Consider the following 16961-nt stretch of genomic DNA (forward strand, 5'->3'; position numbering starts at 1 on the left):
TTTTCACTGATTTTTATTTCCATTAAAAAAAACAAAACCAATGGAAATCTGAACATTGCTGATTGTTGCTTCTGTAATTATGATTTTTCTTTGTAGTTCTGAGTAATTGTAGAATTTCTGTCTGGAAGTCTTAGTTGTAGTTCTTTGGAAACAAAAGCAGCAAACAAAGAATATAAAAGTATCCTATCCAGCATATGGTTAAGTGGCCACTGCTGCTTTATCAATAACACCAGTAAGTAATTTTACAGCTACAGAATGTGATGCTAAACAGCAGAAAGAAGTAAACCACGAGTGAAAAGCTAAGCTCAAGACTAAGGGGAGAGTCTTTGCACACTGATATATGTGGCATTTGTCCTTCAGAAGCTACCACTGTCAGTGTTAACGAGCCTTGGCAAGTTCGAACAATGCACGCAGCTGGCTCTGAAGAGCCGTGCGTCATTATGCATCCAGGAGAAGAGCTATCAGAAGCATGTAAGGTGTTAAATGAGTCTGCTCATGTTTGAGGATGCGTGTCTGCGAGTGTAAAAGATGGAGGCTGCTTTTCTGAATATCTTTCTGGAGTACATATGCGTGGCTTTGTGTGTCATAGTGAAGTTTATTGGAAAGGAGTGTCAGTTCAGACAGGCATACTCAGTCTATTTATAGGGGTGTATGAGGTCAGATGAAACAGTCGTATATCTGAAGGTTGGGGTAAGAACGGGAGACGGGTCTAGAGTCATTAATTCTACTATGTATCTAACCCTGGGAATGGGCAAAAACAGTGCCTCCAAGACCATGACTTGGCTGACCTTTACAGAACACAGTAAACAAAAAGAGGTGCATTTTCCATTAATTGAAGTCTGTCAGCCTGTCACATATTCCGCCTGCTGGCTGCTATTTACCCTGCATAGAGATTCCCCTTAAAACAGTAAGGCAAATCAAACATGCCCTTTTCTGCATAGCTGGGATCAACAAACCATGTGACTGCCACCACTTCCTCTACAAAGCGCTGGGAGCCTGGTATGATTAAAACCATCATCTCAACCCAGTCATGGAATTAAGTTGGAGTTGTTTCCTCTCTTTTCAAACCAATAATACCACCAGCACCTTCCTTCATCGAAATTAAACTATTGAAAAGTGTCCTTAAATAAATGCCTGTTTGTGACAGAAGGGACCAATGTGTAGAAAGGAAAGGCACTTTCTCCTGAAATGAATGCCATCTTAATACCAGCGCCACTTGATATTTTCGAAAGTTCATGCATTATAAATCATCCAGCACAATTCTCCATTAACTCCATTAAACTGTCCTGAAATGTTCTAGTTCCCACCCCCAAACCTATTGTTTATCTTCCTTGTGCACGCGGTCACATGAACACACGCAGATACAACATCCCACACACATATGGCTGAATAGGCTGCCCCCCTCAATTAAAATATCTCTTCCTGTCAGCTGCATGGCAAGGTATAATTTTCACCAATTTACTCGATTTCGACTGTGCAATATATGAACCTTAAAAAATTATCTTATTGGTAGAATTAATTCCCACAATGCTGCAGAGGTAATGTGATCAGCCATCCAGCCAAAGAGGCTAGCCGCTCCGTCAGTCTTAATGTTGGCCACGAAGCCTCTTCACAATCTTCTCTGTCATAACAGTCTGGGATCCTCCCCCATTCCCCGCCCTTTCTCGCCAAGAGAAGAAAACCCAACAAGGTAACAAAGGCTCCGAGCTGATGGATGTAAATGAATCTTGCAGGATGCGTTTGAGTGTTGGGAGACTGTAATTTGCTTGTCAATACAGGGTGGTAGCATCACTCTGGTGGCTGGCAGTCTGCAAGTGGCTGTCACCAGGCATTGCTGTACCACAGGGCAATTTCACTCAATGTTTTCCTGACAGATTGGCTCTGGTCCGCAACTCACAGGAGAGGAGACGGGTAAACTATCCCAGCGCGACATGCCCCTCTTCATTAGTGCCCACACAGAGGCGGGATGAGCCCAGGACCAGCAGGAAACAATGGCTCCATCCCTGCCTGTCCTTCACTGATTACAACTGACATGTCTCACCTAACAGAGGAAATTGTGCTGAGATTGTAACCCAATCTCTCCGGACACCTACTATATTCAATTGAGTGAAGATACAAGAAGGGAATTTCCCTAATTCCACAAAAGAATTTTCTATTTGGGATAGCATTTAATTTGCTGTTTGTACACTATTCCTTGCCAACTGAAAAAAACTATTTACTTAAGGAAAATGTGACCCTAATGCATATCGCCCGTCTTCGTGAACCGTTGAACAGTTGAAAAACCTTCGAGAAAGCCCTGTTTCTACCACTGGAAACAGACTTTGGAGTTCAAGCCGTTTTACAGAAAGCATTACTGTAGAAGACAAAACATCTGGGTTCACTGTATGTAGTGTCACCGCTGGACAAAATAAAAAAGAAACCCTCTGCATTTACTCAGTCAAAGGTCCATTTTCTCTCTCCTGCTGTCTCATTCTTTCTCTCTTGTTTGCAATTTCCATCAACCTCTTAAACCACCACGAAGTGTCTTAGTTTAAGTATTTCTCTTTCAATTACCCCATGCTATTTTTTGTGTTTCTCTTGGCTTTCTTTCCCTATGAATTGTCCTGGCGCATGACATCCTCATGCTTTACATTACTGAAAGCAGAGCTGCTAGAAATAAGACTTTTGCCGCATTTGCTACGGCATCTCTCCAGGGCCACGATAAACCTGGGCCCAGCCTCAGCTCATGCTCCCACTGTAAAGATGAAAAGAAGCCCATATGCTTAGTAACAACCCGGACCAGATCTCGAGCCGACAGACACATCTAAAGGAGTACTCACAGGCTTAGACGACTGGTGCGATAAGAAAGAGTGTTACACAATCAGGTACAAACAGGAAGAAAGTGGGAGAGCAGCAAACCCCGCATTATCTTTTGTTTGGATGTAAATGCCTGTGTAGTACAGATGTGAAGAAATGGCTTCTATCATTAACAAGTGAAGCACTTTTGACTTTGAAAGAGAGGGAGAGAGGAGGAGAGGGGGGTAGAGAACAGACATACTGTAGAGAGCAGCTGTTTCTGTGTTTATGAGCAAAGGAGCTTGGTCTTTGAAGGTAACCCAGAGCAGTGCAGCAATGCTGGAGTGTGTGCGGAAGGCTGGCTAATAGGAAGGCTAGGTGAGCAGCTGGATAGAGGCAGTGGTGAACAGAGGGACAGATGGACAGATAGAGTTGATAATGCAGTGAGCAGCAGTGAATGGGAGGGTTGGCTCTGGGGCCCCTGGGCCTGGAGTATCCACCCTCACGCCTACACAAGACAGTCTGCGATTGTGTGCATATATATAAGTTAGAAACTGAGAGAAGGACTGGACTGTCTACTCAGTAGTTGTGTGATAGAGAATCCGAGAAAGGCAGTGGGAGGGAAGGAGGGGTGAGAGCAGAGCAGGTTGGGTGCCAGCAGATGAGACAGATGTTGAGCCATACTGGAAAGCATCGGCACAGTGCACCAGGATGCCTTCCTCCACTCTTGACATCTGGGCTTAGCCTGGGTCAGGCTGCATGGTCGCCCTGGGCAATGAGCCTGTACAAGCCTTGTGGCAAACTGGGCTGGCGCTGTGCTGCCTTTTAAATGGTGTGGTGCACTGAAGCACAGTTAATGCCCTCATATCCAGTCCAGTGCTCAGTGCCCAGGCCAGACAGAGGTGAATGAGACATTGACATAGAGACACACTCGCACACAAAGAGATGAGAGTGTGTTTAAGAGAGCGTGGCTATTAGACAGTGTTTAGACAATGTGAAAGAAGATGTTGGTATATAAAATTGGAATGGTTTAAAAGCAGTTTCCCTATTTAATATATTCAAAGGCCACAGTTGGAAATGTGCAATGCACCGTCATGCTGGCAGCAAAAACTCTGACAAATATCTGCCACTATATTTTCCACCACATATTGCCACGCTACAACTCATGTCTTTCTTTAAAAAAAAAGAAAAACGCACATTTGTTTTTCATCAATTTCTCGTTAAAAGACAAGGCTTACACTCCTGTGTTTCCAGCAGGAGAAACATTCATTCCATAATTGATTATATTGTGTACTGAGCTATCAGCTTTGTTATTTCACTAAACAAATACAGGGCTGCCCGCCCTGATTGCATATCATACTTTTGAGATGTCTAACATCATCAGCAGAGTGTGTAATCTCAGTTTAATGTCACAGGCAGAAAAGTGAACCTCCCCGTTTAACCTCTGCTGCCTCCAGAGGGCTCGTTTTTAATTACCAGAGGCTAACAAGCTGACCTAGGGCGTGTTGTGCTCACTTTGAATCTATGCTTGCTGAGATCTGCTCTGCTCTACTGGGAAACGGGGAATGATGGGGTCAGACGAAGGATATTAGGTTATGTGTTCGCCTTCGGATTTATATGTCCTGTTTTTGTTCCACTCTTATATTATTTTGTATTGTGATTGCTATACATGTACACTTTTAATGGGACTGGCATGTTTTTCTCCTGCTCATGGAGAACATAAAATAAAATATTTATCTCTTGCCAGTTCCTAAAAACCCCTGATTGTAATCCCATTAGCTAACATGTTCATTTTGATGTTTACATTTGCAAGCTGTAGCTCAGCGTGCTGCTTGTTTTTCATGGAAATAAGAAGTGTTAAGAATATTGAGGGTCCTGATATTTTTAAAAGGTTTGACTGCTCCTTCTGTACTCCAGTGTTGGAACACCGACTTTCAGCTTGACCCTCATTACCATGAACCTCTCTCTACGCCACCTGGCAAGCAGTTATGAAGAAGGGGTTATTAGATGTGAGAGCGTCAACTGAGGGAAACAGGCAGATGTGTTCAGCTCAGGGAGACCAGCTTTGGCAGGATACGTCAACTTTCTGACACCGGAGTGATTGTTGTCTCCAATTGAAATACAAAGCCAAAAAAGTCTATAAACCCTGCCAGACTTAATACTGATGAATACACTCACTGATCACTGACATTTTTCCAGTTTCTTCTTGTACACTGTATAGCAACTTAACAGATTTGACTTTCCCCTTGATTGTATTTATTGTTCTTTGGTTCACCGAGTGTTCCTGCACGAGTTTAAGAGTAGCCGTTGCTTCTCACCCTGTGGCATTGACCTGCTAATCAGTACTAGCATCCTGACTGTGTGCAATTTGAGGCAAAGTCTAATTATGTTCTTTTTCCGGGACAATAAAGTTCTTCCCACACAAGGTCAGGGGCATGCCCATCAACAGGCCTGTTAGCAAACATCTGTCCAACAGACTCTTCGACTTAGGCTTGCATGTAGCCTAGAGTGATAGGCAGTGAATTGAGACTATGTTCTTTCTGTCCACTATTTCTTTCTCTCTCTGTCGCTAACCCCACCATCCACCTCACCTCACCTCACACAGACACACATACGCCGACACAAAGAGTGCCCTTAACAGTGACATTAACTAAGTCTAGCTCAGATGAGAAGAAAATAGAGTTAGGCCCACTCCTGTGTCCGATCCTTCCCGAGACAAAAGACTGTTTGTGAGGGAGGTGGAGGCAGTGCTATCATTGTAGGAACATAATCAGTCTGTCATTTCCGCTGCCCATGTGCTGTTGTTATCCCTAGTTCCCCTGGAAGAATGGACCTTTTGTACTGCCGCTTATGTGGCAGCGATAAAGTTTCTTACAGGAGCACATATGTGTTTATATCTGCAGATATGTGCATGGACGTAAAGTGCTTTAAAGTCTTCATTTAAACTGCCAAAGGTGAGGACAACAGGGCCGGGTTGGCTTTTCTCATCCAGACAAATGTGTTCTGTGTTCGGCCAAGCAAACCAGGAAATGAGACAAGGTTTGTTGATTGGCCAGTGGAAGTGAAATTAGATTCTCTCTGACAGCACCGTCTGACTGCATAACACAACAAACCATGAGGTTTAGCTAGTCTGAGGATAGCAAGGCAGCAGGGGAGTTGAAGGCTGCTATCTGTCTGATGAAGTGAGGGCTAAGGCTACGTGGAGTAACACATTTTCTCAGACAGTAGCTCTATTTTACAGACCCCTGCCATTTGCAGCAGGAGACAAAACCCAATTTCATCACTTACCTGGTGGCCAATCAAAACACACCTCCGACTGAAAGAAGCCTCAACAGTGTGGGAGCGCTGGATCTACAGACACACAGAAAAAGCACGAAAATGATCATTTGATTTACAGTTATTATTTAACTCAGGTTTTATGATAATAAAACCCGAGTTAAATATTATAAATTTTGATATCAAATCAAGAGGTAAAAATAGACAAGTCGATTTTAAGATACTGAGCCATAACTTATAAATTACCCTCCAAAATGTGATGCATTTGCCTCACGCTGCCTTTTTTATGCATCCAATCCCTAATATCAGTGTATTTAACCACCAGTTCAAATATTTGCCACATTATAAACCTCTTAAATTGACCCTTCAAAGTTCAACTCTGTCTGAGGCAATGTTTTGCCATTTGCACCATGCTCTTGTGTAATAATGTCACCAGCAGCTGAAAACCTTACTGAATGAACACCAAGAAATGATTGCATCAGTGTTCTCTGTAAAGATTTCTAATCTTTTATAATGTGTGTTTTTAACATTTTCTGTGATGGCAATCCAACTGTGGTTGGTTGTGGAATGGGACCGTCTCACATTGCTGTGTACAGACAAAACACAGACCAGAAACTTCAATTGGAAGTTGTGTAGAACTAGAGAAACGAGAGATCTTTGCTAACACACTTGCATCCAGTCGGCAAACTTTTCTCTGTGATGAGTGGAAAATAGGGGCTCCAAGTATTTGAATGAAAGCCATCTCTGTGTGGTTTTTAAGACTGCTGTCTCTCTCTGGGTTCAGCCTTTGAAATACAGTTAAGACCTTTGATGGAGGTTCTCTGCCAGCCTCATGGAAAGAGAGGAAAGACGTAAAAGAGAGAGGGGAGATGAAGGCAGACAGAGAAGCAGAGAGAGTTCTAGGGAGAGGAAAAGACAGAATATAAAACTTTGAATGTTTGCTGGATTTGGATGTTAACGCCTTGCGGGTTTCTCCACCTCTCTACAGCAACTGTATGCTGCCCAGCTTGCCAGCATGCAGGTCTCTCCCGGAGCCAAGATGCCTCCACTCCCCCAGCCACTCACGGCTAGTGGGCCCATTTCTCCGTCATCTCTGAAGAATGACAAGAGTTCCTCCAGCCCCATCACTCAAGTCAAGGTACAACCCTCGACTATTTCAACCAGCCCACCCACCAACCCAGGCCTTGAGTGGTACTTGACCTAGCCTAGCCTATTTGGTGTTGTCTGAGTAAACTAGCATCTACAATGTTCAGTACTTCAGTATTACACCCGGCCGTTGGTGAGCCCAACCTCTAACAGACCATCAATCTCTGGGGCTTTAACAAGGCCCTCTCTCTCTTAACCAGAACTCTGTGGAAATGGTTGCTATAGCTATGGCAGCTTCAAGCCAGTAATTTGCGGAACACGTGTTTTTTTTCTTTCTTTTTCACAATGAAAAGACTTTTCTTTTTTTGTAACTAAAATGGAATAAATCTCTTACCACAGTGCTATACAACTACTGAGTAGCACTGACAATTTTTTTCCCTTGTAAACAAACTAGGATGTGCTTTCTGCTGCTGTATGGCACGGCTCCACCAGACCTCCATGCAAAGGAAAGGCCGCATACATCATTCCCGCTCATTAAGGCCATAATCAGAAACATACGCCCATTTGAAGTAGTTTAGTTTAATAATATCACAATGGAGAAAAACCATAAATCATGCCTTCAAATAGTAGGAAAGCACTCCAGCTTTTTGTTCATGTGCTTGCGCTCACACACAGCCAAAAACACACACCCATTCAGGTCCTCTGCCTCCAGGAATTTCCATCAATCTGGCTCAAGTATATGGATGTCAAATAGGGCAATGTTAATACAAGGCTAATTCTAGTCCAAATATTACCAATTATGCCAAAATTAAGGACTTCAGATGACATGAATTATTCATAAATAAATGGATGGCAAACATACACTGGCATCCTCCCATCCCCATCCACAGTCCGGTGGAATCAGATTGCCTTCAGTTTTGTTTGTCTGTTTTCAGCTTCACTGCATGACAAACTGTTATTGGCACAGCAATAACAAGGCCTCAGGGCAGTCTATGGTAGAGCCATATGTTTGGACAAGGAGACACTTGGGCTTTGAAAAATACTGTTAATGACAGCATGAGCCCTAATCTACGGTAGATAAAGCATTTTTGTTCTCAAATGTCCTGCCGGGAATAGTAAAGTATAAAATGCATTCGTCATCTTATATCAGTAACTGGTCGACAAGGCCACAACCAGCACAAAAACATAGCACCAAGAAAATCCGTGCTCTCTGACCTCATCTCAGAATCACACTGCACATCATATTTTTTAGGAATAGGCATATCAAAGCATACGATAAAACCAAGTATGCACAAATGAGGAATGAAATTAGAAAACAAGTTAATGAAGTAGATAATGTAAGTCGACATCTGATGAATGGAACAGCTGTCTTTGATCATTGGCACCGCTGTTATCTGGTCATTATTTATTCTTCGAACCAGAGTGCAGACACAGAGAGCAGGGAGGAGGAGAGGGAGAACAGATGAAGATGTACAGAGAGACAGAATCTGCTTTAATTAGTGTGAACAAAGGCGCTGGGCAACTGTGAGGAAGCTCACAGTGGCACAGCTCCTAAGAAAGGATGGATGAGAGGGGATGGATGAGAGGAGAAGACGAGAAGAGCGGAGAGGGGAAAAGGCAAAATGAGGAAGGAATCAGGGAGGAGGTGTAGGTCACAATAGGGATTCTGTAATTAACCAGAAACAGAGGAGAGCTGTGCTGTCTGGAAACCCGGAGCTCCTCCAAAAGGAGGAGGTGGGGGCACCCATTAACATCTGTCTTCTTTCATACTCCTATCTCTTCTGCTGTAGGAGGAGGGAACACAGCCCCTCAACCTGTCTGCTCGGCCAAAGACGACAGAACTGGTCAAGTCTCCTACGTCCCCGACACAAAATCTGTTCCCCGGCAGTAAAAGCAGCCCTAACAGCCTCATGAGCAAGGGGGGTACCCCCAGCCCACTTGGAGGTCTGGGCCGGGGATCTTCTCTGGGTAAGACGTCAAAGTGTTTCCACTTGACAAACACAGATTTACTCTGTTCAAACATACACCTATGCTATACACTCACATCCAGAGAGACCAGAGTAGAAAACTTTGTAAGGCTGCATTTTGGTTGTTTTTCTTTTCGTTTTTCGGCATGACGTGCTAATTTCACTCTGCTGTGTGTGCATGCAGATATTCTGTCCAGCCTAAACTCTACCGCGTTGTTCGGGGACCAGGACACAGTGATGAAGGCCATCCAGGAGGCTCGGAAAATGAGGGAGCAGATCCAGAGGGAACAGCTGCAACATCACCAGCAGGGCATGGAGGCAAAGCTGTCTGCCCTCAGTTCAGTGGGCCTCAACAACTGCAGAGCTGACAAGGTTAGCACAAGTTTCATGTCATCTTTCTCTTTTTTTAATCCCTGAATCAGGTCCTCTCTATTGCAGGACTTCTCTAAAAAGGAAAAAATGTTAGTAGTTGACCACAAGACTGTTTGCTCTCCCTGCAAGTAGCAGAGGAAAGAAACTATGCAAGAAAGTGGAACATGGCGATTTTGCTACAGCATTAATTCTTAAGACTAATCATTTTCTTTAATCCAAGTCCAGGGTGGTCGTATTGATAACAGCTGGCATAGTTTAGTGTGTTCATGTATGTTTACTCAAATTAGCATGAATCTGTTTGTGTGTGCGTGTTTAGAAGCTTGTGCGTTGCCGATGTTGGTGTGAGGGCCATGACAGGCCATGGCACTGCCCGGTGTGGGTTAAGAAGACTCTGAAGTCTCTGCCCAATTAAAGCCGACTTGCAGCCCTCTCCGTCCCCTGACACGGGATGGGGTTGCTTTGTACCAGGAGCACACACTCCCAGGGATTCCCTTTAAAAATATCTTCAATCGATGAGTCAATCAAGGAAAGAAAAAAGCTGTCCTCCTCTCTTCAGCTTGATGCCATGTTGCCAGTTGGCTGTGAGGAGCAGGCAGAAACTGGGAGCGATGCTCATTAATATTTCAGCACCTGACACTTTCAACCAACAGCCTCAACTAGGTCAATGTATATGTAAAAAAGTCAATGAATATCTATTTTGATTTCTGTCTAATTTGGTGTTTGGAAGATATCACTGTCTATGCAGGTGGCAATCAACTATGCTCTTACTGAAGTGAGGCAAATAAACCGATGCAGCCCGTCGAGGGGACAGAGAGGAAGCTCAGAAGCATGAACAAAGATAAGAAACTAACTGAACTGATCAATCTCGTAATTCCCCAACAAACAACTCAACTAGATGTGACTTAATTTAAGAGACAAACAGGCGTGCCACCTTCCACAAAAGATTTGTGAGCTTTTATTTTATTATTTTAGTTACAGTGTGACACATCAAGCTTCAAGCACGAGTCTGCAAGTACCCTTTAGTCATCCTCCGTCACAGGAGCCGCCTCCCTGCGTCACAACTGAGGTGAACCTGTGGTCAGCCAAGCAGTTAATTCTGGCATGACAAGAAAAGAGCAGAACAATGGCTTAATCAACAGACTGCACACACCTACAGCTACACTGTCTGTGTAGTATGTGGAGCATAAAATGTTTTTACTTTCTTTTTAGTCGGTTTAAGGTTTTGTTTGTTTTTCTTTCAACTTTGCACTCAGTCTGTGGTCAACCAGTTTGAGAGCAATAATCTGAGATTGTAGAGATCCTTTCTTTTTGCTTGAAATAATGACTCATTCCTCACCAAAACACCTTTTGTCTGTATTTTTCAGCACTTTTTTTTATGGCAGCAACAAAGTGAATGTATAGTATTCAATACTAGAATGTATGAAAGGCAATAAAGTACTATTTAGAACAGTTGGATCACAGTATTGAGGCTATTTAGACCCATGCATGCCTTTGAAAAACCTACTGATACCCACCTTTTTTTTGTGACATGTCAGTCCTGTTAAACGGCACCTTAACTGAGCCCAGCTTGAGTCTGCAGCCTGCGCAAATCATAGTGAGATATCGTCACCTCTTAGTTTCAGTGACACTGGTCCTATTAGGATGGTGTAAAATTAGATGCAGGCTTTATCAAGTCAGCTAAAGGAATTGCCCCATCATCTTCATCCTTTGGCTGTAATAAAGAACAGTCAGTTGTAATTCAGCAGTGAAATGAGAGAGAAGCCGAGCAGGTCTTTTGCTGATACAACAAGCCAGCAGACTAGAATGGTTCGAATAGCCGAGATAAAAGCTTTCACTTTGGTCAGTTTCAGAATATTAATATTTTAAGAAAGCACCTCACCTGACATAAATATGGCGTGGTCTTTAATAGCCCCCCTCCCAGTCTCTTGTTTGGAAGTTTATCAAAGTGAGAGCTTACATGAAGAAGATTCTGGAAAGGTAACATAAATGGGATTAAGGAGAGGTTAAGATCATTCAGTGTGGCTGTTAGAGGGGGATATTAAATATTGATTTATCCCACTGTAATGACCGGGCAGAGGAGTGGGTCTAAGTGCTGCTTAGAGATGGATCAATTCATCTTTTCATACAAAGTGTATCTGAACAGTACAATGCATTCCTCCCAAACCTTTATCACCATAACTCTAGCTCTCTCTTTCTCCCTCTCCCTTCCTGGCCATTGACCTAGGAGAACACTGTGTAGATCAGACTCTGTTCTACGGTATACAAGGCTTTAACCTGAGGACATGTAAAATATTCATGTTTTACAGGAGCGGATTTTCCTGCTTGTCTTTTTATTTGTCTGTTTTTACTATATCCCATCAGTACAATAAAACCTTTTACAACCCTTCTGCAATTTGCCTTTTTAAAATATTTATCTATAGGTATTATTGTCTGCAGAGGGCAATTACTTTGTTCCATTATTTACCATCTCTTCCTCACACAGTGGAAGCTTTTACCTAGAATGCACCAGTATGCCTACAGTCATATACACTACAACCAAATCCATTTGTAGCCATTTGAATTTTCCCCCTCCATAATGCACTATAGCTTCAACTGGGCATGCTGTTTTTCAGGGTCATATGAACCATAAGAAGCATCTGCGTGTATATGTTTTTACTCAGATGTTGCATGCATGCATTTTTGACCTGAGGTACCGTCTGCTGATACATTTCCACTGACTCAGCAGGACAGAGCAATCTTTTCAAATCATTCATATCAAATGTTCAAGCAGAATTACCACATGAGAGATGTAGAAAGCTAAATATTTTAAAAAGGTTTTCAATAGTAGGCTTGTATCGCCCCATTGTGACATATACTGCACAGAGTCGTACATCTACATAAAGAAGTGATAAAAGAGTTTTCATTTTTATGTAATTAGCCACATTAAATGAAGACAAAAAAATCTAAGTGGAATTCAATACATTTAAAAACTGGCCAAGTGTACAATCAATAGTGTAATTGTCTGGAAACTGCAAACTGCCTGTTAATGAGCAGAGGAATTCCTATTACGAGAAAGAGTGTTAATTGAATTTTCAGCCTCAGTCATTCATGACTATGTGACAAAAGTCATTTTATACATTTCATCTATTATGTGCACACACACACAAGCAGTGTACTACGTTCTGTTTGATCATGTGACCAAATCTGCAGTTTTTTTCATAAGTCGTGCATAAAAAAATCTCTAAAAAAGGTGCATCAACCTCTTTTGCTTGAGTTCCAATAAACTGTAGTATGTGATGTTCTGGAGGTGTCAGATAAAATATATTCCTCTGCTGACATGTCCCTAACTGGAATCAAAAGGGGAAAGGTCAGTGCATTAACCTATCGAACTGCCCTTTCTGCCCCACAACTCTCCTCTCCTCAGTATTGATGACTACAATTGTCCATTTCCCGTTTCCCAAAGCTCAGCCTGTAAATATTCAAATGAGCTTACACTGGTGCTCCGACAAAATCCAGACTCCTAACCTATTGGTTATAGTGGTTATACTGTTCCCCCGTGTGTGTGTGTGTGTGTGTGTGTGTGTGTGTGTGTGTGTGTGTGTGTGTGTGTGTGTGTGTGTGTGTGTGTGTGTGTGTGTGTGTGTGTGTGTGTGTGTGTGTGTGTGCGTGATGCCAGGACTCTATTCAGGCAAAGCCCTCACAAAGACTTTGAATATAATCTTGTCTGGTTTGCAGCCCTGGAAGCAATTTTCTGCTCCTTTTCGACTGCTGTCTTGGAAATTGCAAACCAAGGCATTTTGGCTGCAATGTAAATCCTTGGCATACAAGGGTTTGCCCATCCAAATTAGATTATGCTCCGCTCCCAGACACTGGCTGTAGCCAGCAAGTGCTATTGTGAAGATTGCTTACATTAATGCTTTGTCCAATTGTTCAGCTCAGTCAAAAGAATAAAAAATAATGTATGACTCGGGATAAAATGCGCCTGTGCATGGTGTGTGTGTCTGCGGGCTCCTGTCCCAGGTCAAGTCTTTTGCTCTCCTGCCTCTTCCCCAGAAAGACATCAAGAGTCCATCTTGGTAGGGTCATTTGGCCATGGTGGCTCCATTATTTTCTACAGTTGTCATCTAACATAGTGCATTTCTGGCTGGCTACAGTTGATTAGAAATGCTGCTGGCCCTGGTGGCTAAGACCTGTGATGCTGTAGTCACCACAAGGCACATTCAACAAAGGATGAGGAAAAGAATAGGCTACAAAGGACCATTTATAGTCTATGGTATTGTTGCAGTAGGACCATAATGGCAAGAGTGTCCAACAAGTCTTGATGTTTTGTGTGGATGTGAAAGGCGTTTTGGTAGAGCCGCAGTTTGTAATATCCTGCTGTTGGTAACCTGAACAGGTTTGATAAGGCTGGAGATTTAAGCCCAACTTAACATCGAACATTTCTGGTTCATCGAGAATTGGAAATTCGTAAAAGTACATGTTGTCATCACAAATTACCTCAGCGGTGCGGCAAAGAAAATAGGAACTGAACACTGTGTTAGAAATGTTTCGCAGCACTCAGATTGATACACAATTTATGTTTCAGCACACGCGGGCTGAATTGAGAATGACACAGTATTGCGACATTTTCCTTCCAACCACATGTGTAATGTAATAACATGATCAGAAAATGTTCGTAGTAGACATGTAGAAGTAAATAAACTGTTTCAACTAAATTCACATTTCAAACTAGCACTGAAGGGTCACACTGTGTGGGTTTGTCTTGTTTTTTTACTGCAGCAAAAATGATCTTGAATAATGAAAATGCTTTTTTTTTTCACGAAAAAACGAAACTCACACAAAGCACACAAGAGGTTAGCTTACAAGATGTTTAAGTGGTTTAATTTAATTTAATTAAAGGCCTTTTAAAACAAATGGGTTGATGCCCTGGCAGTACAAATAGGACTGGAATAGCCGGCCATCTCCGCTCTGTGTGATGTTGAGTATGACTACTATGGAACAGATGCCAGGCTTTTGTGGCTGCTACTGTTGATTCTGCTGCTGCCTGCATTAGCCTTAGCAAAGGGACATCTATGGGTAAAAAGAGAGCAACAGCCTGCATGAAAGGCACTGTGGGTTTACCGCATGGCTGGATGTACTTAACATTTAAATGGTTCAAAACTAGCAAAAACTACTGGAAAGCTGCAGACTTATAAATAACCTTACAACTGGTTACAATACAAATACAAAACAGATGAGGTGCTGAGCTGTGAGAAGCTGCAGCCATGTTAAAGTGCAGTCTTTGTCTGCATCAGGACTGGGACAGATTGTTGAGGGCTTTAGTCTGAGACCCTCAGAGTCTTCACTCAAGGACTAAAGACCACAGTGGTGACTGACACTTGATACACAAAGCCCTGCATTGTGGTCAGGACTACTGCCTGCAGCTTGCCACATACCAGGTGTGTGATATAACTAGAGCCAGTTCAGCACATTATCAAATATAAGCGGGAGTCCTGTCGCTGTAAAAGCTTGAATCATGAGATCTTAATCATATACAATCATACACTTTCCAGTGTGGTGAGATTTAGTTTAATGGTTCTCACCAAGTACAGTCGTAACTGCTCCCAGAATTCATAATAGGACTTAAAATTGTCATTTAACTGTGGTGTGAGAAATGTAAAGTTTTACTTATTTATTTATTTTATTTATGTAGAAGATAGTTTTCATTTCACAGCCAAACCCGATCCTCCAAACTGAGCTGACTTCCAAAAACTGCACCACAGTTAGTTTTCGCTGTACTTTTCTTTCATGTGTATTTGAACAATCCCGATCCATCTGGATTTGCCTTTGCCTTTTGCCTAAAGCTGTTTACAAAGGAGAGAGTGAAGGAGTGTCAGGATTGGCAATGCGTTGCCTAAATATAGGGCGGAGTAGGCACAATGCACAGGGCCGTCCGCCACCCGCCTCTGCCCAGAATACACCCTGTGGGTAGAGCAGCAGGCCTCCGGCACATGTTCTGCGGCCAGCCAGATTAAAGCTTTCCTTACAACACTGACAAGGGCCCTTTTGGGCTCCCTCGCCCAAGACGTTACACAAACTTTGCTATCTACCCCCTTTGTTTTCTCCTCTTCCTCTGTGACTCACAGTCTCCCTGTGAGTTGCCTCACAAGCCAGCCATGTGCAACTGAACAGATACATGTGTTACCAAACTTTAAAGACAAAAGACTGCACAGGCAGGGCAGATGAGATTATTGTGGGTGGCAGTTCTCCACTACAGCTCTGAGTGCACTGCTATAATTTTAGTTGTGGGGAGGAGAGCTGCATGCTGAAGTCATTTAAGGGAGGGACGAGTTGCTTGCCAGCGGTCGTGGTCAGAGTGGGAGGGAAATGATGTGTACTGTTATATCTTTTGTTTCCTTTCTCTTTATCTTTGTCTATTCACACCAGCCTCGATTTGTTCTTATTTTGCGTTGTTTCAATACATTTTCCTCAGCTGGCCTTGTAGTATTTATGTTTGATTTTTGCTACTTTTAAAGCCATATATATATATATATGTGTTTGGGTTGTTTTTTGTTTTTTTAAAATATTGGCCATATACTGATTGGCTCCCTCTTTCAAAGTCTCTCCCTCTCTTTCTCTGGCAGGATGGCTAGCTTCCCCAGATACTGCATGTCCTTTGCTACTTCTCTGTGTCAGAGTGATCAGTAAAAATTTAATGACACTATAAAATAATAAAACTGCCATTAATTTATCACAGCACTTGATGCGTGTGCAGTAAAGAAGCATTAGTTCACTGAATCTTTTCCAACCTTAAAACAAAACCGTGATGCTTTGCGGATAATTTACAGCCCTAATTTCCAGTCTATTTCTAATTCACCGATATAAATTACGGAAATTATAACCAATAAGTATATTAAGCTCAGTATATAAAATTTTATGAAAATTTGTGGTACCATATTGCACAGATAGTCTGATATTAATTAGCATAGCACACAGGAGGGGAATACTGCAATTAGACCATTACATTACAGCATGTAAAAGAGGTTGTATAAAGTATATGTAGATGTTTTTCCACTTACCACAACCTCCCCTTTCCTTTTTTTCCTTTTTTTTTCCTTGGGTCAAATTAAGTAAAGCTACCTCAAAGACAAGAGCTTCATTCAGTCTTGTCCCAGGCTGTCTGGTGTGCTGATGCTCACTAATCATATGACTTTGTGCGGTGGAGAAAGAAGTTCAATGCTGAGCTAGTCATTAATGAAATTCATTGACGGATGGCCCCTGTTCTCTTTCCTTCTCAGCCCAACATGATGCTTAATGATCATGAGTTTATAAAAGGACTTGATTGATCAAGAGGGAGCAACGAAGCGCAGAAGAGGGACGAGATGACTACTTTATTACAGACACACACACTACCCCATGAATGCCGCGTCTTCCGAGCAGACTGTCCAAGTAGCATCTGAAGCAGCAGCATCGCCCATCCAGCTAATCGCACTTCAGTCACTTTGTCATCAGGCTGCTAGCTTCTTT

At 42.6% G+C, this 16961-nt stretch overlaps 1 protein-coding gene across 8 annotated transcripts in view; it reads left to right on the forward strand.

Annotated features, from left to right (window-relative positions):
* sox6 (SRY-box transcription factor 6) overlaps nucleotides 1-16961 on the forward strand; it is a 129071-nt gene that overhangs the window by 96378 nt on the left and 15732 nt on the right. For all 8 annotated transcript variants that reach the window (XM_039610311.1, XM_039610323.1, XM_039610309.1 and 5 more), the window contains 3 exons: nucleotides 7040-7189; nucleotides 8928-9105; nucleotides 9289-9476. In XM_039610311.1, coding sequence (XP_039466245.1) covers nucleotides 7040-7189; nucleotides 8928-9105; nucleotides 9289-9476 — 516 coding nt within the window. The remainder of the gene's footprint in view (nucleotides 1-7039; nucleotides 7190-8927; nucleotides 9106-9288; nucleotides 9477-16961) is intronic.

This window comes from Oreochromis aureus, linkage group 1 (genome assembly GCF_013358895.1).
Source record: "Oreochromis aureus strain Israel breed Guangdong linkage group 1, ZZ_aureus, whole genome shotgun sequence".
Taxonomy (NCBI): domain Eukaryota; kingdom Metazoa; phylum Chordata; class Actinopteri; order Cichliformes; family Cichlidae; genus Oreochromis; species Oreochromis aureus.